Source organism: Dermochelys coriacea, chromosome 8 (assembly GCF_009764565.3).
Source record: "Dermochelys coriacea isolate rDerCor1 chromosome 8, rDerCor1.pri.v4, whole genome shotgun sequence".
Taxonomy (NCBI): domain Eukaryota; kingdom Metazoa; phylum Chordata; order Testudines; family Dermochelyidae; genus Dermochelys; species Dermochelys coriacea.
Window position 1 is genome coordinate 13,754,849 of NC_050075.1, and position 19,524 is coordinate 13,774,372.

The following is a 19,524-nucleotide window of genomic DNA, read 5'->3' on the forward strand; positions in this document are numbered from 1 at the left end:
CAGCATTGTGTAAACACCTCAATAAGTCAACATAAGCTACATAAACTAAGTTATTCACGCATTCGCCCCAAAGTGTAGACCAGACCTTAGTGAATAAAGAGACCTGTGCTTTTGGAGTCAAACATCTTGGGGCTTTTTCTCCTATTGGGTCCTTATATTTCATATTCTGTTATTGTCACTTTTGCATGCCATCCATGTGTGTTGGTTGGTGGCACTTGTATGATGCTTCACACCTTCAAAGGACTGTACAAATATTAATGTAATTAATAATTAGTGTTAATGAATTGGTTAATATCAACTTTATTCAGGTTCTGGCCAAAGAGATTCCCATATCTGTACACTTCACCTTGGTGATCTGCAGATTCCAGACATGTAAGGCCACTAAATGCATGTCTAGTTTACTGAATGGAAAATAAACAGCTTTTTCCTTTGTTGTTTTTGGGGTTTGGGCAGTTAGTGGAATCTAGCCTGCACTAAAGTTACCATCAGGAGTTCTATGGCCAGTGGAATGGCATAAATCTATCCATGAACAAAAGCCAGAAATGTTTTAAATGATCATTTTGTTGTATGTAGAATAGGAAAGGCTTGAGCTACCTAGAGGTCTTATATATATCGTTACTTACCCAAACTTGGTCACAGCATTAAAGATCAGTAATATTTGCTTTACAGTGGGAACACAAATGTTTGTTTTTCAAGAACACAGATATTGTGAGAGAAACCAACAAAAGACAAAAAAGATCAAGATGAAGCTGATGCTAAGGTAGAAATTTTGTCCTTGCCAGTCCAGGGGAATAAATATGCAATGGGGGCAGTGTGCTTTTTCTTCAAAAAGGGCAGCTTGCAGCTCCCACCTAGTGTTAGCACCACACTGCAGAATATACACCAGAGAGCAAAGTAACTAGCAAATGGCCCACCTTGATTATCACTACAAAAGGTTCCTCCCACCCCTGCCCCCCCCCCCGCTCTCCTGCTGGTAATAGCTCACCTTAAGTGATCGCTCTCCTTACAGTGTGTATGGTAACACCCATTGTTTCATGTTCTCTATGTATATAAATCTCCCCACTGTATTTTCCACTGCATGCATCCGATGAAGTGAGCTGTAGCTCACGAAAGCTTATGCTCAGATAAATTGGTTAGTCTCTAAGGTGCCACAAGTACTCCTTTTCTTTTAGCTCTGCTTTATGTACTAGTTAGAAATCTAGCCTCGCTGAAGGATGTCTGTGTGTGTGTGTGTGTGTGTGTGTGTGTGTGTGTGTGTGTGTGTGTGTGTGTGTGTGTGTGTGTGTGTGTGTAGGGGTGGATAGTTTAAGATTACTAAAATCCCCTCCACAACCCAGCACATCCACACAATCCAGGACAGGTTACAGTCCTAAGCGAGCAACCAGGATTTGCAGGAACTCAACCTTTTCCATCCTCAAAAGAATGTCCGTGGACTCCGTGTGGGTGATCACACTGTAGGATATCTGGGATCTAAGAAGAAAGCATAGAAACAGATCTAATTTAGTTCTGATTTTTGTAGAAGGGGTGGGAGATCAATGATTTTACCTGAATCAACAAACAAAACACAAAAAGTATAATCTAAAATAAATATTTTACCTTAAACTGCTGACATATATTTCCTAGTGTGCCACATTCTGTTGAACAAGCCAAGCAACTATAATAATGCAAGTTTAGGAGGGTTTCTTCATTCAGAGATCGCAACCTTTGTTCTGACAAATGAACAATAGATACTGTAAAAAGAAAAGGAGTACTTGTGGCACCTTAGAGACTAACAAATTTATTTGAGCATAAGCTTTCGTGAGCTACAGCTCACTTCATCGGATGCATTTGGTAGAAAATACAGTGGGGGGATTTATATACACACACAGAGAACATGAAACAATGGGTTTTATCATACACACTGTAAGGAGAGTGATCACTTAAGATGAGCCATCACCAGCAGCAGGGGGGGAAAGGAGGAAAACCTTTCATGGTGACCAGCAAGGTAGGCTATTTCCAGCAGTTAACAAGAACATCTGAGGAACAGTTGGGGGGGGGAGGGAGAAATAACATGGGGAAATAGTTTTACTTTGTGTAATGACTCATCCATTCCCAGTCTCTATTCAAGCCTAAGTTAATTGTATCCAGTTTCCAAATTAATTCCAATTCAGGAGTCTCTCATTGGAGTCTGTTTTTGAAGTTTTTTGTTGAAGGATAGCCACCCTCAGGTCTGTAATCGAGTGACCGGAGAGATGGAAGTGTTCTCCAACTGGTTTTTGAATGTTATAATTCTTGACGTCTGATTTGTGTCCATTTATTCTTTTACGTAGAGACTGTCCAGTTTGACCAATGTACATGACAGAGGGGCATTGCTGGCACGTGATGGCATATATCACATTAGTAGATGCGCAGGTGAACGAGCCTCTGATAGTGTGGCTGATGTGATTAGGCCCTATGATGGTGTCCCCTGATTAGATATGTGGACAGAGTTGGCAACGAACTTTGTTGCAAGGATAGGTTCCTGGGTTAGTGGTTCTGTTGTGTGGTGTGTGGTTGCTGGTGAGTATTTGCTTCAGGTTGGGGGGCTGTCTGTAAGCAAGGACTGGCCTGTCTCCCAAGATTTGTGAGAGTGATGGGTTGTCCTTCAGGATAGGTTGTAGATCCTTGATGATGCATTGGAGAGGTTTTAGTTGGGGGCTGAAGATGATGGCTAGTGGTGTTCTGTTATTTTCTTTGTTGGGTCTGTCCTGTAGTAGGTGAATTCTGGGTACTCTTCTGGCTCTGTCAATCTGTTTCTTCACTTCAGCAGGTGGGTATTGCAGTTGTAGGAATGCATGATAGAGATCTTGTAGGTGTTTGTCTCTGTCTGAGGGGTTGGAGCAAATGCGGTTATATCGTAGAGCTTGGCTGTAGACAATGGATCGTGTGGTATGATCTGGATGAAAGCTAGAGGCATGTAGGTAGGAATAGCGGTCAGTAGGTTTCCGATATAGGGTGGTGTTTATGTGACCATCGCGTATTAGCACTGTAGTGTCCAGGAAATGGATCTCTTGTGCGGACTGGTCCAGGCGGAGGTTGATGGTGGGATAGAAATTATTGAAATAGATACTGTAATTACAGATGACCTTGACAGTAGGTCATGTAGATGTCACAATATTTGTATTGCTATGGATAGTTTGAAGAGACATGCCGAACAATTAGTGAAGTGAATAAAGGATATTCATATCTCCCTCTGAGGGACTGTACTTTTTAAACTGCTCAGAGACACTTTTGACTTCTAGTTTATTATGGGTCAGGAAAAAGTCAATATTTCTTAGCCTGCCAAGGTGTAGGAATTTTAATGAGTTATTGAGTCAAATAGTTAATCCTCCAATAACAGATTCTTTTCCTTTCGAATTTACAGGGATAAAAACAAAAACATAACAAGGAGCAAGCAAAAATGGGTTTTGTTACATGTGGCAACATTGACTTGCATTTTGTAAAACTATTTTTAACCCTTTGGTGTTTGCAATGGATCCAGAAGTCTTGCTTTTTAACACTGTTGCATTTTCTATCGGCATGTAGCATTGGGAAATCATAAATGGGCAACAAGAGAGATTAATTAAAGCTTGCAGTAAAACGTTGGTTACCAAACTACCTTCATGTTTTAATTATTCATTCTGCAACATCCTTTTGTAATTCTCAATGTTATGCTTATTACAATTAATGCAGCACAGTAATCTTCTAATTTTCCAAAACTCATAATGGAGTGTAATGCAAGTTATTACTCTTTGTACAGTGGCTTATTTCAAAATGTCCTGTCCTCTATAAATTATGTAATAATAGGTCTGTTGTAAGCCCTTCAGTGCAGAAATTTTAGGTGTAGTGCTATTACAGCCTAGAATTAAATTCCCTAGGCTAATAATAATATAAAAAATAGAAAATACAAGTAATGTTCAGTTCATCATATTGTGCTAATACCTAAAAGAAACTAGACATTATTTATTGTTATATCTACATAGGGCCCGGTGCTGATGGCCTCACTCATATTGGGAAGCAATTAACTCCATTAGTAATTCCATTGACTCTAATGAGACTCCTTACAGGAGAGAGATTTCAGAAGCTCTCAGCATTGGCCTAACTTTGCTTCCATTGAAGTCAATGGGAATTTTATCATTGACTTCACTGGGAGCAGAGTTAGGTCAACATTGAGCACTTTTGAAAATGTCACCCTGTAGGAAGCTGATAGCCAACCTAGGTAAGGATACCAGTGTGTCTGGCACATAGTACATGAGGTGCTAAATGGAGGTTTGCATGGTTAGAGTATCTGAGTGATTTGTTTATTATGATATAAAAATGAAATAAAAGCAATAGATTAACTAATAGTTAATAAATATCTGATGTTTTGCTTTTGTAGAGTGAGTTATTTATAGATACCTATCGGCAGACCGCTTATAAATGTATTAAATAGATATCTATCCTGCATATAACTAAATAATGCAAAATACTAGAATGAAGTTAAAGAACTAACCATCCCTAATATACGGTATAGCCAATGTGAACCAAAGCATCTACCACAAAGTTAAGCTTGCACATTAATATGATTAATTCCACCCTACACAAAAATGATTAATCTTTGATTCCCTGCTATGGATCGGTCCTACACATTTTTTTTCTTTCTTTTTTTAATTTTCACAAGTTCTCAGAGTCTTAATTGCATCACTGATAGCCACTGTGGGTTCTGCCAGTGTCAGATGAGAGGACCAAGTGAGTGACCCCTGAGTAGACTTCTCTGAATTCAATAACCTTTAGTTTTACCAGAAAAAAAAGATCCGCATCTAGCTTGGTCATCGATGCTTATACAGGCCAATAGACATTGATTTTTCAATGTTTAAGTTGGGAAGGAAGAATATAATCCCAACAAAGTCTTAAAATACCACATCAGAACTGCAGAATGAACATAGTATAGGTTTTAGTCACTGAAGGCCATGGTTCAGCAAAGCACATGATTATCTTTAAGCACATTCTTATACCAATCACTATTCAGCAAACCACTTAAGCACACACTTTAATGCATTGCTGAATGGGGGCTGTAGAACTGCTAGCCTATGTATGAAGATACTCTCTGTATCACAGTTGCAATATTGTCCATAGGATGCCCATGTATCCTTGGAATCCTTATATCCTATAAGCTTGGAATGTACATGCTAAAACAAAAGAACAATTCAATTCTGTTAAGGAAATATAGTAAATGTTTAAACTTTCTACTTTTTCAGTGCTTTATGGGCAAGATGGCCTACATGCATCATGCGAAAAAAAATACTGTGGCCGGGGAAGTAAGTGTGTTGTGAACAAGGAGACTAATCAGCCTGAATGCAAATGCCTAGAAGACTGCAAGCCCAGTTATATGCCAGTATGTGGATCTGATGGCAAATTTTATGAAAATCACTGTGAACTCCACCGAACCTCATGCTTGCAGAGGAAGAAAATCTACATTATCCACAGCAAGGACTGTTTCTTCAAAGGTAGGATATCATTTATTATATGTGTCCATCTTACCTCAGTTGTGATAAATGACTGTGCTACATGTTATTTCTAAGAGATACATTTTTGAAGGGTGATTTATTCCAGCACGACACTTTATGAAGCTATTAAATCCATGAGCATTGTTACCCAGAATGAAATCAGACTGGTAACTGGTAAATAATGAACATCATTGTATACATTGTATGCATTGTGGTCAGTAGGTACTTAACAATTTCCAATGTAATAACACTTTACTATGGAATTTGTTTTGTAAGGCTTTGAACGGGACAAACACATTAGCAATAGTACACTTTGTTACATAAGGGTTGAAGTGGAAATCGTAAGTGCTCTGTGAGGGGAACAGAAAATCATAATTTTCTCATATAACTGAATGGGGAAACTTACAGTGTCCTGCATTATTGGGGTTTTGGCAATGGATTCCACAGTAGGTGAGAATTAGAGGATTTGTGGATGTGCCAGGGATGTTTCAGCAACAATCAAGAAAGAATTGTATTGGTGGTATTTGGCTATACATCCAATTAATTATCTCCCATGCCATTTGGATCTCTGCTGTTGTGCCAGCAGTGAAAAGAAGAAATAGTGGGATGAGATGAGAGGGATGGGGGAAATAGTGAGTGTATATATGAGAAATAATAGGCTAAAACTGTCATGACCAAGGCTGAACAAGATGAGAGGAATAATTAGCTGGTCAATTTAACTCATAAATACATCTGCCCAATAAAAAGTGAAGTATGTCCTAAGGCTAAGGCATCCTGGAGTGAGATGCTCCCACAGACAGAGTGACCCTAGAAGTTATAATGCACACACCACTATTCACAAATGTTGTCTGTTCTGACAGTGGCAGAAGCAGTGATACCAGTCTTGGAACAGCTGTATTGCTGAATAAATGCATGTCCCCTGCAGAAAAATCAGACATAGCCAAAATGCAGGACGTGAACAATTCACTTAAGCAATTAAAATCTGGATTCTACCAGAATTAGTGGCAAGAGCTAAAGTTAACACAAATGGAACTCTCCTCCAGAGACAACCCCTCTCCCCCATTTAGGATTGTCCTTCATCGTTTCTGTGATTTCTGTTTTTCGTTTCTTCCAAGTTCAATCAGAAGTGACCTTGGTATTGAGCAAATCATGAATGCAGCAGGGAATACATGCGGTGATCCTGAAAAAAGTGTTTTTCTTTTCTTTACGCTCAGCCAGTTCATTGGCGTTCTTTAGATATCATTGAAGTTTTTGGAAACTGGTTAATTGACGGAGATCAGAGAACCTACCTCTAGATAATTACTGTGAAGAAACAGGTTTCAGAGTAGCAGCCGTGTTAGTCTGTATTCGCAAAAAGAAAAGGAGTACTTGTGGCACCTTAGAGACTACAGTTTCTGCAGGATAACTACTGCAAATGTTTTTCAAATGGTCTGTTACATCAAGCTGCGGGTATCTGGGACTTCTGAAAATCAGGACCAGTGTGTCTCAAGTTGGGCATCCAGAAGTTGAGACACTTGGAACAAGTGGCCACTTCTGAAAATTTTGTTGTATGTCTAATACAAGTTAACCTCTGAATTCATTTGGACCAGTTCAAAAGCAATGTATGTGGACTAAGGACCTGATTCTATTTCACGCTAGTTTTATACCAGCATGACTCCATTGACTTGAAAGGTGTTCCTTTCGATTTATAAGAGGGACCGTTCATAATGAGTACCTATACTAACTCTCAATTTCAGGTCTACCTGGAATGCATGGGATGTATAACTCTCATTAACAATTATGGGATAGCATAAAAATGGGGGGAAATTGAATTGAGAGAAATCAATTTCAATTGCATTGCTCTAAAATAATTTTAATAGTGTAGTCTCTTCTGTATTTATTTAAATTTGCCATACAATCTCTCTTTTGGAAACTGTACTTCTCCACTCATTAACCTGTGAAATTTTCAAGACAGAAACATTGTGAGAACCAGCATGTAGGAAGATAGCTACCTACCAACTGGGAAACTGTTGTCAGAGCGCAACTATAAACGTCCCTTTTAGAAGTTGCCTTCCATATCAGGAGTTTCATCTAACCACCCCAATATCATCATGAGCCATCCAAACAGCATTCCTTGTAAAAAGAGAAAGAAAATTAAGTGGACCAAATTATCTGCTTGTGCAAATTGGTGCAACTCCATTCACGTCAGTGGATCTATAACAGTTTACACCAGCAAAGAATTAGAGTTGGTGTCAGCAACTAATCTGAGAAAAGAGGGAGAGGTTTAGATGTATAACTTACACTGCTGCTTAAATATAATGAAGATCAGATGGCATTAGAAAACCCTTTCTACAACTAGTCTTTACCAAGTTCTCTTCTTTTGTTAATTCCTCTGTTACCTTCTATCTGATATGCCTGAAATTTAGGGAGATTATTATATTGGTCATTGCAGCATGATTATCATAAGGATTAGAATGGGTTTAAAGTAAAGATTTAGCTGCTCTGTAATAACTCATACTGTAGATACAGATAACTGAACAATATGGGTATTTCTGTTTCATACATTAGACCCCCATCCTGCAATCAGTTCTGCATTGTTGGACCCATTATGTCCATGTGGAGCCCCACAGGCACAAAGGATACCCCCACACAAATTCATTTGTAGGATCAAAGATTGGACGATAAACTGTCTGTCGGCTCTCTTTTATTCCCTATTTCTACAACAGCTCTCACAATAAGTTCTGGCCCTGGTCAGCCTTTAAACACTACCATAATTAAGTTATAAAGATGTTAAATAAGAGTCTGGTCACAAATAGGAAATATAAATACTCAACTAGCTTATTCATAATTACAGCCAATTCCTTCCAAACATATTTCCATTATTATCAATGGGTCAGATCTTGAAGGGAGCTGTGCTCCATGATTTTTAAAGCATATTTTCTTAGGTAGTGTGCCGCAAGGTCACAAATCAAGTGAGGTTGCACTAGCAGAAGCCATGTGATATAACGCAATGTACCGGGAGCAATCACAGATTATTTCCAATCCAATGTGACATGCCGTATAGAGCACACACTACTGAATATAAAGTGTAGCTGAAAATTACATTTATCAAATGTAGTTCTGGGTACCAGAAGAAAGAAGAGTGGGGTGTTCCAGATTTCCCTGTGGTAATTAGGTGGTCAAGTATGAGAATAATTCCTTTATCTTTACATCATTGGACACATGATATTCAGAAGTATTTAAATGTCTGCAGAGCTATTCATCACCCCTTGTTTAGTCATAAGTGTTTGTACATGATAATAATAAAGGGTATTTTTTTAAAAAAAGTTGGATTCAATGGCAGAAATATGTCTATTTTTGGTACTTCTATGACCCTCTTTACCATAGTATCTGAATGCCTCATAATCTTTAATGTCTTTGTCCTCACAACCCCTCTGTGAGTTAGGGAAGTGCTATTACTCCTGTTTTAGAGAAGGGAAACTGGGACACAGAGAGACGAAGTGACTTGCTGAGGCCATGTAGGAATTCTGTGGCAGAGCAGGGAATTGTACCCTGCTCTAATCACTGGGCTATCCTTCCATCTTTAATGAGGGAGAAATGGTTGCTGTTTCCATCTTTCAAGTGTGATGCATTGTCATTAGAAGCTAATTAGCCTCAAAATCAATGTATCTTGTCTTAAAAGGGACCCAGTGAAAAGGGAGAGTGTAAAGGCAGATATAAAAGAATAAAATATAGGTGGGTCAGTGGAATTAGTTTGTTTTATAAACTTTTTGAATCTGCCTAGGTCTGTTTCTATAAATATTGTTGATTCTGTTTCATTTGCAGAAAATAAACCATTAACAAACTACTTTGCACATACAAATTAATTTATGAAAGCTTCATTTTTATTGATGTGTCTTTTTGGAAATACTGGAAACAGGGCAACAGCAACAAGCTGATATCTCATTTTGCCCTAGAAGAGTAATCGAATGTTTCTACTCCTGGAGTTTATGCTGATCCTTATTTAATTAAATATTGTACTGGAATTAATTGATCTATGGCATTTTCCCTCAATAACGTATTAGTGAGAGGCAAAGTAATTAACAAGTTACATACTTTGTCCTTGAGATGAATATCCGTTCCCTGTGTTCTAGTTCCACATACAGCATAGCCAGTTACAAGATAAGAGATACTCAGTTTGGAAAACACAGTATCATAGTGTCTTTTAACTTTCTAAAAAAGAGCAGGTTCAACAAGTGAGCTCGTGATCTATTTCCCAAAGTGCTAAACCCTGACAAATTCAATTGAAACCAATGCAGCTGCAAGTGCTCATTGCAGTTTTGAAAATTAGGCCTTATACTTCTCCCTCCTCATTAGAAAGTTGTTGGAATTTTTTTTTTCATACTTGCATATAGTCTGCCCTTTTTAAAATGATATTTTTGAACCAGTTTTTTAGTCATTCTTAATTTTATATACTGTTAAAGAAAATGAGTTCTTATTTCAGTAATCAGTGTCCTTGCAATGGCTGCGTTATATCTAATGATACAGTGTCATGCTTGAATAGTCTTCTGAATAAACCATGAAATTATGTCAGAAAGAAGTAGTTTTGTGGTTTGGTTTCAAGAAACCCTTAAACATTTCAGCAATGGAGCACTGTTTAGAGTCACTCTTCAGCAAATAGAAGTTGTGTGAAAAAACTTTCACACCCGGGCAAAAAACAAGACAAGCAAAAAAAAAAGAGATTTTACAGATATTGGGAAATAAAATTCTCCAGTCAAAACGTATAAAGAGCCACTTACCATGTGTCTATTAGAGGAAGCATACTCTTATAGTTAACAGATATCAGAGTAGCAGCCGTGTTAGTCTGTATCCGCAAAAATAAAAGGAGTACTTGTGGCACCTCAGAGACTAACAAATTTATTTGAGCATAAGCTTTCATGAGCTACAGCTCACTTCATCAGATGCATTCAGTGGAAAATACAATGGGGAGATTTATATACACAGAGAACATGCCCCACTGTATTTTCCACTGAATGCATCCGATGAAGTGAGCTGTACCTCACGAAAGCTTATGCTCAAATAAATTTGTTAGTCTCTAAGGTGCCACAAATACTCCTTTTCGCGGATAAAGACTAACACGGTTGCTACTCTGAAACCTGTTAACTATAAGAGTATGCTTCCTCTAATAGACACATGGTAAGACACATGGCTCTTTATACGTTTTGACTGGAGAACTTTATTTCCCAATATCTGTAAAATCTATTTTTTTTTGCTTGTCTTGTTTTTTGCCCAGGTGTGAAAGTTTTTTCTCACAACTTCTATTTGCTGAATTTGTTAGTCTCTAAGGTTCCACAAGTACTCCTTTTCTTCTTATAGTTAAAACACTGGACTGAGATGCAGAAGTCCTGGGTTCTATTCCCATGTAACCCTGGCAAGGGTATCCCTACACAGCAATCGGAGATGTGACTGCAGCATGTTGTTGACTTACCCAGGCTAGCTTTGTACCAATAGTAAGTGAAGGTGTGGCATGCTCCCATGACTTCACTGCTGGGCTAACTAGATTAAAATTAGTTTCAGTATGTCTACACAAGAAGCAATCAAACCAGTGATTGCTGTGTAGACGTACCTAATAGTAGGGAAGCTGCAGCATCATGGGCTAGCCATTCGAGTACATATATACTCAGGGTCCTGGGTGGGTCTATTTAGTTTGTGCTGCTGCCCATTCTGCTGTGGCTTCCCTTGAACTAGCTAGATCACAGCTAGCTTGAGAATGTCTATATGTGCCGTAGTCACACCTCTGATTGCAATGCAGTTACATCCCTAATCTCTCTGTGCTTTGGTTTTCTATCTGTAGACCAAGAATAATAATGCTTCCATTAATCCACCCTTTATCTGTCTTATCTGTTTGGACTGTAAGATTTTTGGAGCATGGATTGTCTCTTAATGTATGTTTCCACAGCACCTAGCACAATAATATTCAGCTTGATCACTTTGATTGATTGGTCCTTCAGCCCTGATGTAGATTGCGCTGTTCTATGATCACAATATTATTAATACTAATAAACTGTTAGGCTGATAAACGTATATACTGGAATAATAAATTTAGCTGTTTGCACTGTTCCGTCTCAGTGGCTGGAGAACAGAGCCTGAAAGTGCAAAATGGTCTGTTTGAACTAGATATGAGGTTTATCTCAGTCAGTCTGCAAGGGCTCTCTATTTGTTTTCTATAATCAACATAAGTAGATACTTTAATTATTTGAGTAAGATTATGTTGACAGAGGACTTCCTCAAGGTGCATTTCCCTCTTGGCTTCTTCAATTAAGATTAAAATCCCCAAGTAGCAGTATCTGAATAACACTATAGATTGAATCCTTATGGTCTGCCAGTTTACCCAATTATCTAAATGTCAGACTTGATGGCCTTTACACATAACTACAGATCAACCACATTTCACTGTCTGAGCAAGGTCTACACTTACTCAAAGATAGTGTCTAAGATGTTGGTTTCTTCATTTTTGTTTATTTTGATTTTTTTAAAAATTTGTCTCTGTTCTTGATCTGTTAAGTGCTCAGTTGTGCTGCTTTTGGGGATAGCAGTGTATAAGGACAGGTTGATTGATTCACGGTACCCCACTGGCATTTTATTCTGTACTATTATAGTTACTAAGAGGATGAATGCGAAACTGGAATGGAATCTGGACAATGGGAAAATAAAGGATATTTAAATTTCTAAGCTAACTCCGCCTTCATCCGAGCATTTTTTCTTACTACCAGTCTCTGTGACAGCCTGTGTCCTTCTGATCTGGGTCATTTTATTTCTTATGCAAAGCTGTTAGTTTCCTAGGCAGAGATTGCTCTCATACCTTAGACTTGTGCTTTTACTTTTTCACCAAAAAAAAAAAGATACCCCACCTCAGGGGGTAAACCCCCAGGGAATAAGGGTTTGATGGCTTTCCACTAAGCCTTCATGAAGAAAAATTAATCATCCCTGGAGGCATTCATGTCAGGAAATCCATGGAAGATGATTTAAGATTCATCCTGGTGAACTCATATTTTATTCCCCTTTTTCCCAGTATTGGCTCCTTAGTCCCAGTATCACAACATTTACTAGCACCAGCAGATGGCAGTTAGATTAGTACTAAAGTTGTTTCAGTCCACTGCAGGTGGACCAAATTGTCTGAAAGCAATCTGGTTGATTGGCAAACAGACTTGCTGAATGAGTGGAGAGTGTGGACAACCACTAATTTGTATCAGTAAAAATGTTCAGGATACAACAAAATTTTGTTTTTGTAAGACCTTACCGTAAAGGCATCGTGGAGTATGTTGTTTGCAAAATTGGAATTGATCAGCAATTTGATGCCCAAGAGATGATCCAGCTGGACAGACATCTACATGAGAACCTGGGATGCTCAAAGGTGAGTTCTAGGGAAATACTGGAAGAATAAGGTGGAAACTAGGCACAGGCTAAGGGAGAACTGGAGAAGAGGTTCAGGAAATTGGATCCCCACAAAACTTCATCTGAACACAGACTTTGGATGACAATTCATCTTCCTGATCTCCATGGGGCCAGTGGGACTCTGATGCTTTTCTGACTAATAGTACAGTTGTACAAATAGAATAAATGTGCTTGCTTAGAAGGAGCTGTGTGATCACTTATAACTGTTGGCAATACGCTGTTCATAGCCCTTGGAGAGAAAGCAAAGTGCAGGCCCTGGCTTTTTAGGCAATCTGGCTTGCTGAGGATATCACGCTGTAAGGGAGTGAGCTACACAGCCTTAAAATCCCTGGTCAGGAGTGAGTGAAACATGGGTCTCTGCCCAAGAAAGGTGATGACTGAAAGCCAGAAGTCTAAGGCAGGTATCCTTGGTGAACCATAGAAGGGTAATGCAGGCGCAGTTGCCCTGAAACTGTGGCACTAAGTGCTTAGTGATTGTAATTGGGCAACAAAATATACAAGGATGAAATTCCTTTGCCTTTTAGAAAAAATATTAATTATGGACAATAAAAAATATCCACAAACACAATCACAGCTGTTCCACTTATTTGAAATGCACTTTTGGTCTATGACTTTTCTATTTAAGTAGATGCACAGACACACTTTGGCAACATAGCAAAATATTGTCTTTAGCACAGAGATTTGCCATCCTTAATTTGTTTTCCCACAGCAGAAGTTCTTTTATTTCCACTTCCATTCATTTTTCTTTTCTTCTTTTTCTTTACACCCACTTAGTCTCTTCACTCGTTTATCTCTCACTATTTTTGTGTGTCAAATACTGTGCATACACTATTCCTCTTGCTGAAATTCCTTTCCATTTTCTCCCCTAATTTATGAGTTTCTTCAAACACTTGGTAACAATTTACTTTCCTTGCAATGTACCCACATTAGAAGATTTTTCTTCCATTTAGATTTACTGTATGTTGTTGCCTTTTCATGGTTTTTTAATTTATTTTTTGCAAAATCAGCAGACTTGAAATGCTCCCCTGTCAGTCAAATCTATGTTACAGAATGAAGAGCTGCATTGACTTTCCCTGCTTCATTCTTCGCATATACTTTTGTCAGATTCTGACATACCCTCTTCATCCTATTATACTGCATTTTATACAAAGCTCAGCTTTTCTTGCTGGGATTTGCAGTGACTTTACACTACAGCTTGTCGGATTTAATTTGTACTACTGTATGCATTCAATGCCACTAGCTTGACAAATTCTTGACCGTTCCATTACAAACGCATTGTACTATGCTGATTTCCTTATCAATATTTTGATTCCGTCCAGTCTATACCACATCTCTAATTTTATTTTATCTGACAGCAATTTTAACTGGAAAATTGGAGATGTATGGGCTCATGAACAAACTCTAATATTATTATTCCAGTCCTGTTTTCTCTCTCTCTCCTCCTCCCACTCCCCCCAAAAATGTTGGTAATATTTTTTCAATAAGCTAAATAGATTTTGTGCCTTTACATTAATATTTAATTTTATTTTGCAGCAAAGGCCTGGCAGCAATTTGCATCCTTGTATAACTTTTGCCAAATTTTGCGCTTAGATGAAATCAGTGAGAAGCATATGCATGAGCCTAAGGTCAGAATTTAGCACAAAATCAGTGTGGAATTCCATATAGTCTCTTCAGTGGGCATAGAAGATAGTTGCTTCTGGGTTCCCTATTTTCAAAATGATGATACAGACTACTTACCAATATGTGCTCTTTTCCTGGGACTCTGGTCAGGTGAAAGGAAATGGATTTAGTGCCTTCACATAAGAATGCCTCAGTGCTTTGGAAGAATATATTTAATCAAGGATGTTGATTACAGTAGTTTCAGGGTTAAAATGGGACTGGACCCATTTCTAGAAAATATATTGTTCTACCATGAACAATTCTTTATTGGGAGAGAGTGTGGATTGGATAGATTAATAGGACTTTTCCATCTGCAACCTCTCTGACCTTGATCTCTCTCCATTCTGCAATACTATGAAGGTTTCTTTCTAATTATGAATAGCTCAAGATAATCTTTGTAGGCTGACAGAAATCTTAGTGTTTGAGTGCAGGTAAGCTACAAAGCCTCTGAGTAAAAAGCACACACAGGCAGATAACGAATCACACAAATGTGTCTTTCGACTGGCCTTGTATAAGACTGATTCAGCCCCAACTGGTGTTATTTTTACTACTGGACCTTATTTGCTGGCTTCTGTACCTTGCACTCTTAGAAGCAGCTTGTTTTGGGGCTTCAGCATTCTGAAACATTTCTGAGAGGATGTTCATATATTTGGTTTAATTTAATACTTATGAACTAGCTCTGTTTAAGAGTTTACAAACTTCCAGGAAATCTATTTGGTTTCACACTATGTAGCTGTCCAGATGGAAAAATCAGTGTGTGTGATATCCAATGGCAGCTGTCCTGCTGACAGTTAGTATCTGCCACTTTAAATTTACAATATTACTTGTTCAGATGCCTCCAGTGGAACTAAAGCATATTGAAAATTGGTGGCAAGCATGCGATTAATCCCATTTAGAAAGAGGCTCGGATCTTCACAATGCAGGATCGCCTCATTAATAATGATCTTATCAGTATCCAGGACATCTATCTAAGGGATTTCTAGGACTGTAAAACTAGATAGCTACAATAAATAGTAGTATTTCTATATTTTAGTATAGTAAAATTACATTTAAAATATTTATTTGCTATCGACAGAGTTGATATATATATATATTTATTAATTGTATAAACTACATTAAAGACATCCACGGTTGTACAATGTACAGCTGCTTCTCTCTTCTGCTTTCTCATTTAAATACCAACAAAGCTAAATAGCTTCTGCTCCCCAACCCTTCAATTGGAACCCTCTCCTGACTTCATCTTTTTGGGATTGACTCTCTAGCTATTCAGGGTGCATACTAGAAGCTCCTAAGGCAGTGTTTCTCAAATGCGGCCACCAGTGGCTTTTCTTGTGGCCACAGCCTCCTGGGCAGTGATGGCAAAGCAGTGGTCCCTCCCACACAGCAATCACAGGGTTTGGATATTGCCCCCCTCTGGAGACACAAATGCTGGAGAAGCAGGTAGCTAGTGAGTTCCCCACCTTCTTGGGGATGGTAGGGTTGGCTCCAGCCCTGGGGTGGTGAGCATCAGGCTCTGGCCACCGGGCTCCAACCCCCAGCTGTGGGGCTCACACCCCCATCGCCCCTGACCTCCACACTGCCTCCACCAGCCTGTCCTGTTACCCCCACTTCCTCAATATCAACCTCCCCATCCAAGGCTTAATTTATCCGTGGGCTTGCCAGGACTGAGTAAGTCTGCTGATGTGAAAAGTGATATTTGTATGTTTGTTAATATCACTTTTCACAGCAGCAGACTTACTAGCTAAAAAGTCTTTTAAAAAAAGCAACCAAAAAAGCAAAAGAAACATCAACAAAAAAGACAAGAACCCGCAGAGCATCTTATTTGTGTTTCTATTCTGTGTAGGTTCAATAAACAATAGAGACAACTACATTATTTTTATTATTGAGTCTGCAAAAAGATTCAATAAATTAGAATGATTTGGACATGTATATGTGCCTATTTATTTGTTTTTCCTAAAGTTAATTAAATATTTTAGGAAAAATTTGTCAGCGTGGCCACCACCAAGAGTTGGTAGCTGCACTTTGAGGCCACCCAAAAATTTGTTGTGAGAACCGCTGTCCTAAGAGGTGATCAAGAGCTTGGTTCCCAAGAAATAGAAATCCTTCTTGGACCATATTCTGACTTGGTGTAGCTTCAGCTGAGGATATTTCCCCTCTGTATTCAATACTAGAATTAGTTAATAGACCTTTTCGAGGTGTTGATGAAGAAGATTATTTACTGTAAATCCAGCTGTCTGGCTTCCTCTGTGAAGGCTTTATTCATCCTACAGCAGCATGTAGAGCACATAGCTACCCTAGCACAGGCATAAATAGCAGTGTGCGTGGTGAGACGCAGCTCAGGTGAGTAGAGTACAGCCAAATCTGAAGGGCATGGGTATGTATGCGATTGCATGCCCTACATGCGCTCTACTTTCCGAAGCCTTCCCTTCCTGTCTAAATGGCTTTTTTTAGTGGAGTCGTGTCCTGCCACCTCCCTGCTGCTGGAACCCTTTCCCGCTGCAAGGAAAGACTCTGGCATGGAGTGCGGGTGTCAGCCATTTCCCACTGCCTCCTCTCCCCTTTCACTGACATATGTCACTAGACACTGCAGCATGGACACTGCCTGCTTTTCACGGCTGTGTGTAGTTACATGTATACTACACGCTGCCGTCAAGGGTGTGTAATATAGCTTTAAAGTGTTCTGAATAAAATCCCGGCTGCATTGAAGTCAGTGGCAAAACACCCATTGACATCAAGGGTGTTAGGATTTCATCTTGTACAAAGAAAATATTTCCCTTTTCAGTAGAGAAACCAAAGAAACACTTTGGGTCCCTTCCTTTGGATCCAGAATACTTGTCCCTCTCTCTCCCCTTCCCCACCATCTCTTATTGGAAAGGCTATGTTAGGATTCTAGACTTGTTCTTTCATATCAAAGTACCAATATTTTTGTTCTTTATATATTTTTATTTAATTACAGTTATTTTCATGAATTTTCTTTTCCGTATTTGTGTTTTTATATCCATTAATCCCACACATCCCCACTTTATACAGAAACTCAAACAGATGGTTTTCAGTTTTTAAAAGTCCTTGACTAAACCCCCAGTGCACATCATTTTATCAAAAAGAAAAGGAGGACTTGTGGCACCTTAGAGACTAACAAATTTATTTGAGCATAAGCTTTCGTGAGCTACAGCTCACTTCATTGGATGCATGCAGTTTCAGCTACTCTGAAACCTGTCATTTTATGAGTTCACAGGGAGGACAAGTTGTCTCCATTGCAAAAAAAAAAAAAAAAAAAAATGGAAACTCAAATTTCTCTTGCCAATTTTTTTCTGTAAGCAACATAATTATTTGACTTCTGTAACATTCTCAGTATTTAAATAATAAATACTTCCTCAATTCTTCCACTCTTATTCATGTCAGGCAGGCCCTTATCACGTAAATCAGTAGGACTGTTTACATAGTAAGATATTACTTGACTTGTGTAAGAACCAGGCCCTGCATGTTTAAAGTTAAAAGTAGTAACAATCCCCAATAGAATAGAAAATATGAACCTAGGGAAGAAAATCAAAAGAAACAACACAGATGAAGTCCCCACAGAGAGTAACAACATATGCCAATTAGACTAACAAAGATGAATCATAAAAGAACAAAAGCATCTGATTAGAGTCTAATGCACATTATCACTACTGAAACCTTTGTCTGGGAACATTACATCCTATAATGGCAACCTCACTGGTGTAAAAGGGACTGGAATCAAAGGACTTCATCAGATACAGTATAGGCGGATAGAGGATAAAAGAAGGAAAAGTATGCAATTACATTGGAAAAACAAAAGGAGTACTTGTGGTACCTTACAGACTAACAAACAGCTAATGAAGACTCCAAGTGAACCTCTTTCCTCCCTCCCCCTCCTCCTAAAAGGATAATTGTTAATGAAGCAAATATTTGATATAATTTACAAGCTGATAGGATATCTCTATCTCTTCAATAGAGAATTATGTTAATAGACACCCCTGGATGTTAAACTATTCAAGCTAATTGTAAAAATGTCTCTTCAGTGGAACCAGCTAGAGGTGTGGTGTCTGTATGCTGTTCATCACTAAGAAATCCAAATGTACATTGCAGTGTACTGGCATGCAGCCAGCCACAGACTAATCTTGTGTGTGATGACAGATTTCAGATATGGTCAGTAAAGCCGTAATGGAAAATAAAAAAAAATGTACCACGGATGAAACGGTGGGGGAAAAAAAGTGATTTTGGGTAAATGGTCCCCATCCTTGTGCTTTTAAAACTCCAACAAAAGGCAGTGGTGTTTTGGGAGTGCAGGAGTGGGTGAATTATGTGAGCTGTTCTGCGAAGTTGCATAAAGTTTGCTTTTAAATGGGGGGTAAGTCATTCATGAGCAGGATCCTTGATACATGTCTGTGGACCTAACTCGTGGACTCCTTTCTATTTCAGCTGTTTCATCTCATCTTATCTAAGTATCTATCTGTGAATCCTTGTCAGTCTGATTTTAGAGGGTCTGTGACCATAATATCCATAAAGAAAACAGGAGTGGAAGTTTACAGCACCCTGCAATATATGCATAATACCTGGCAGAATTGGTCCTAGTGTTATCACATTGTGCATCAGCCAAAATAATTAAGGGATGTCCCTGCACCAGTGCCAATAGTTAAAGGAGGAAAACCACAGGATTTTTCATTCTGAGTCCGTTCCCTCCTATAATTTAAAGCAGATTGGTTGAACTGGGGTCATGTAAGCCCACAATTTATGAAATATGCAATCTGTCAACTTTGCTTCTGAGCAAACTAGGCATTAAACTTAGTTTGGCAGTTCACTAGTATGTATGAACATAAGAGAGGGTGTCATTGCTGTTTATATAGTTACTGAAACACACAACAGTGCTATAAAGAGCCATTTGTATCTGAAAAGAAAAGTTCACTCTAAATTTTTATGACATGGTAGGAGATTGAGAAAGTGTGAGATG

At 38.6% G+C, this 19,524-nt stretch overlaps 1 protein-coding gene across 4 annotated transcripts in view; it reads left to right on the forward strand.

Annotated features, from left to right (window-relative positions):
* The window catches only part of FSTL4 (follistatin like 4), a 493,379-nt gene that overhangs the window by 160,994 nt on the left and 312,861 nt on the right, over positions 1 to 19,524 (forward strand). For all 4 annotated transcript variants that reach the window (XM_043490835.1, XM_038414976.2, XM_038414979.2 and 1 more), the window contains one exon: positions 5,235 to 5,483. In XM_043490835.1, the coding sequence (XP_043346770.1) occupies positions 5,235 to 5,483 (249 nt within the window). The remainder of the gene's footprint in view (positions 1 to 5,234; positions 5,484 to 19,524) is intronic.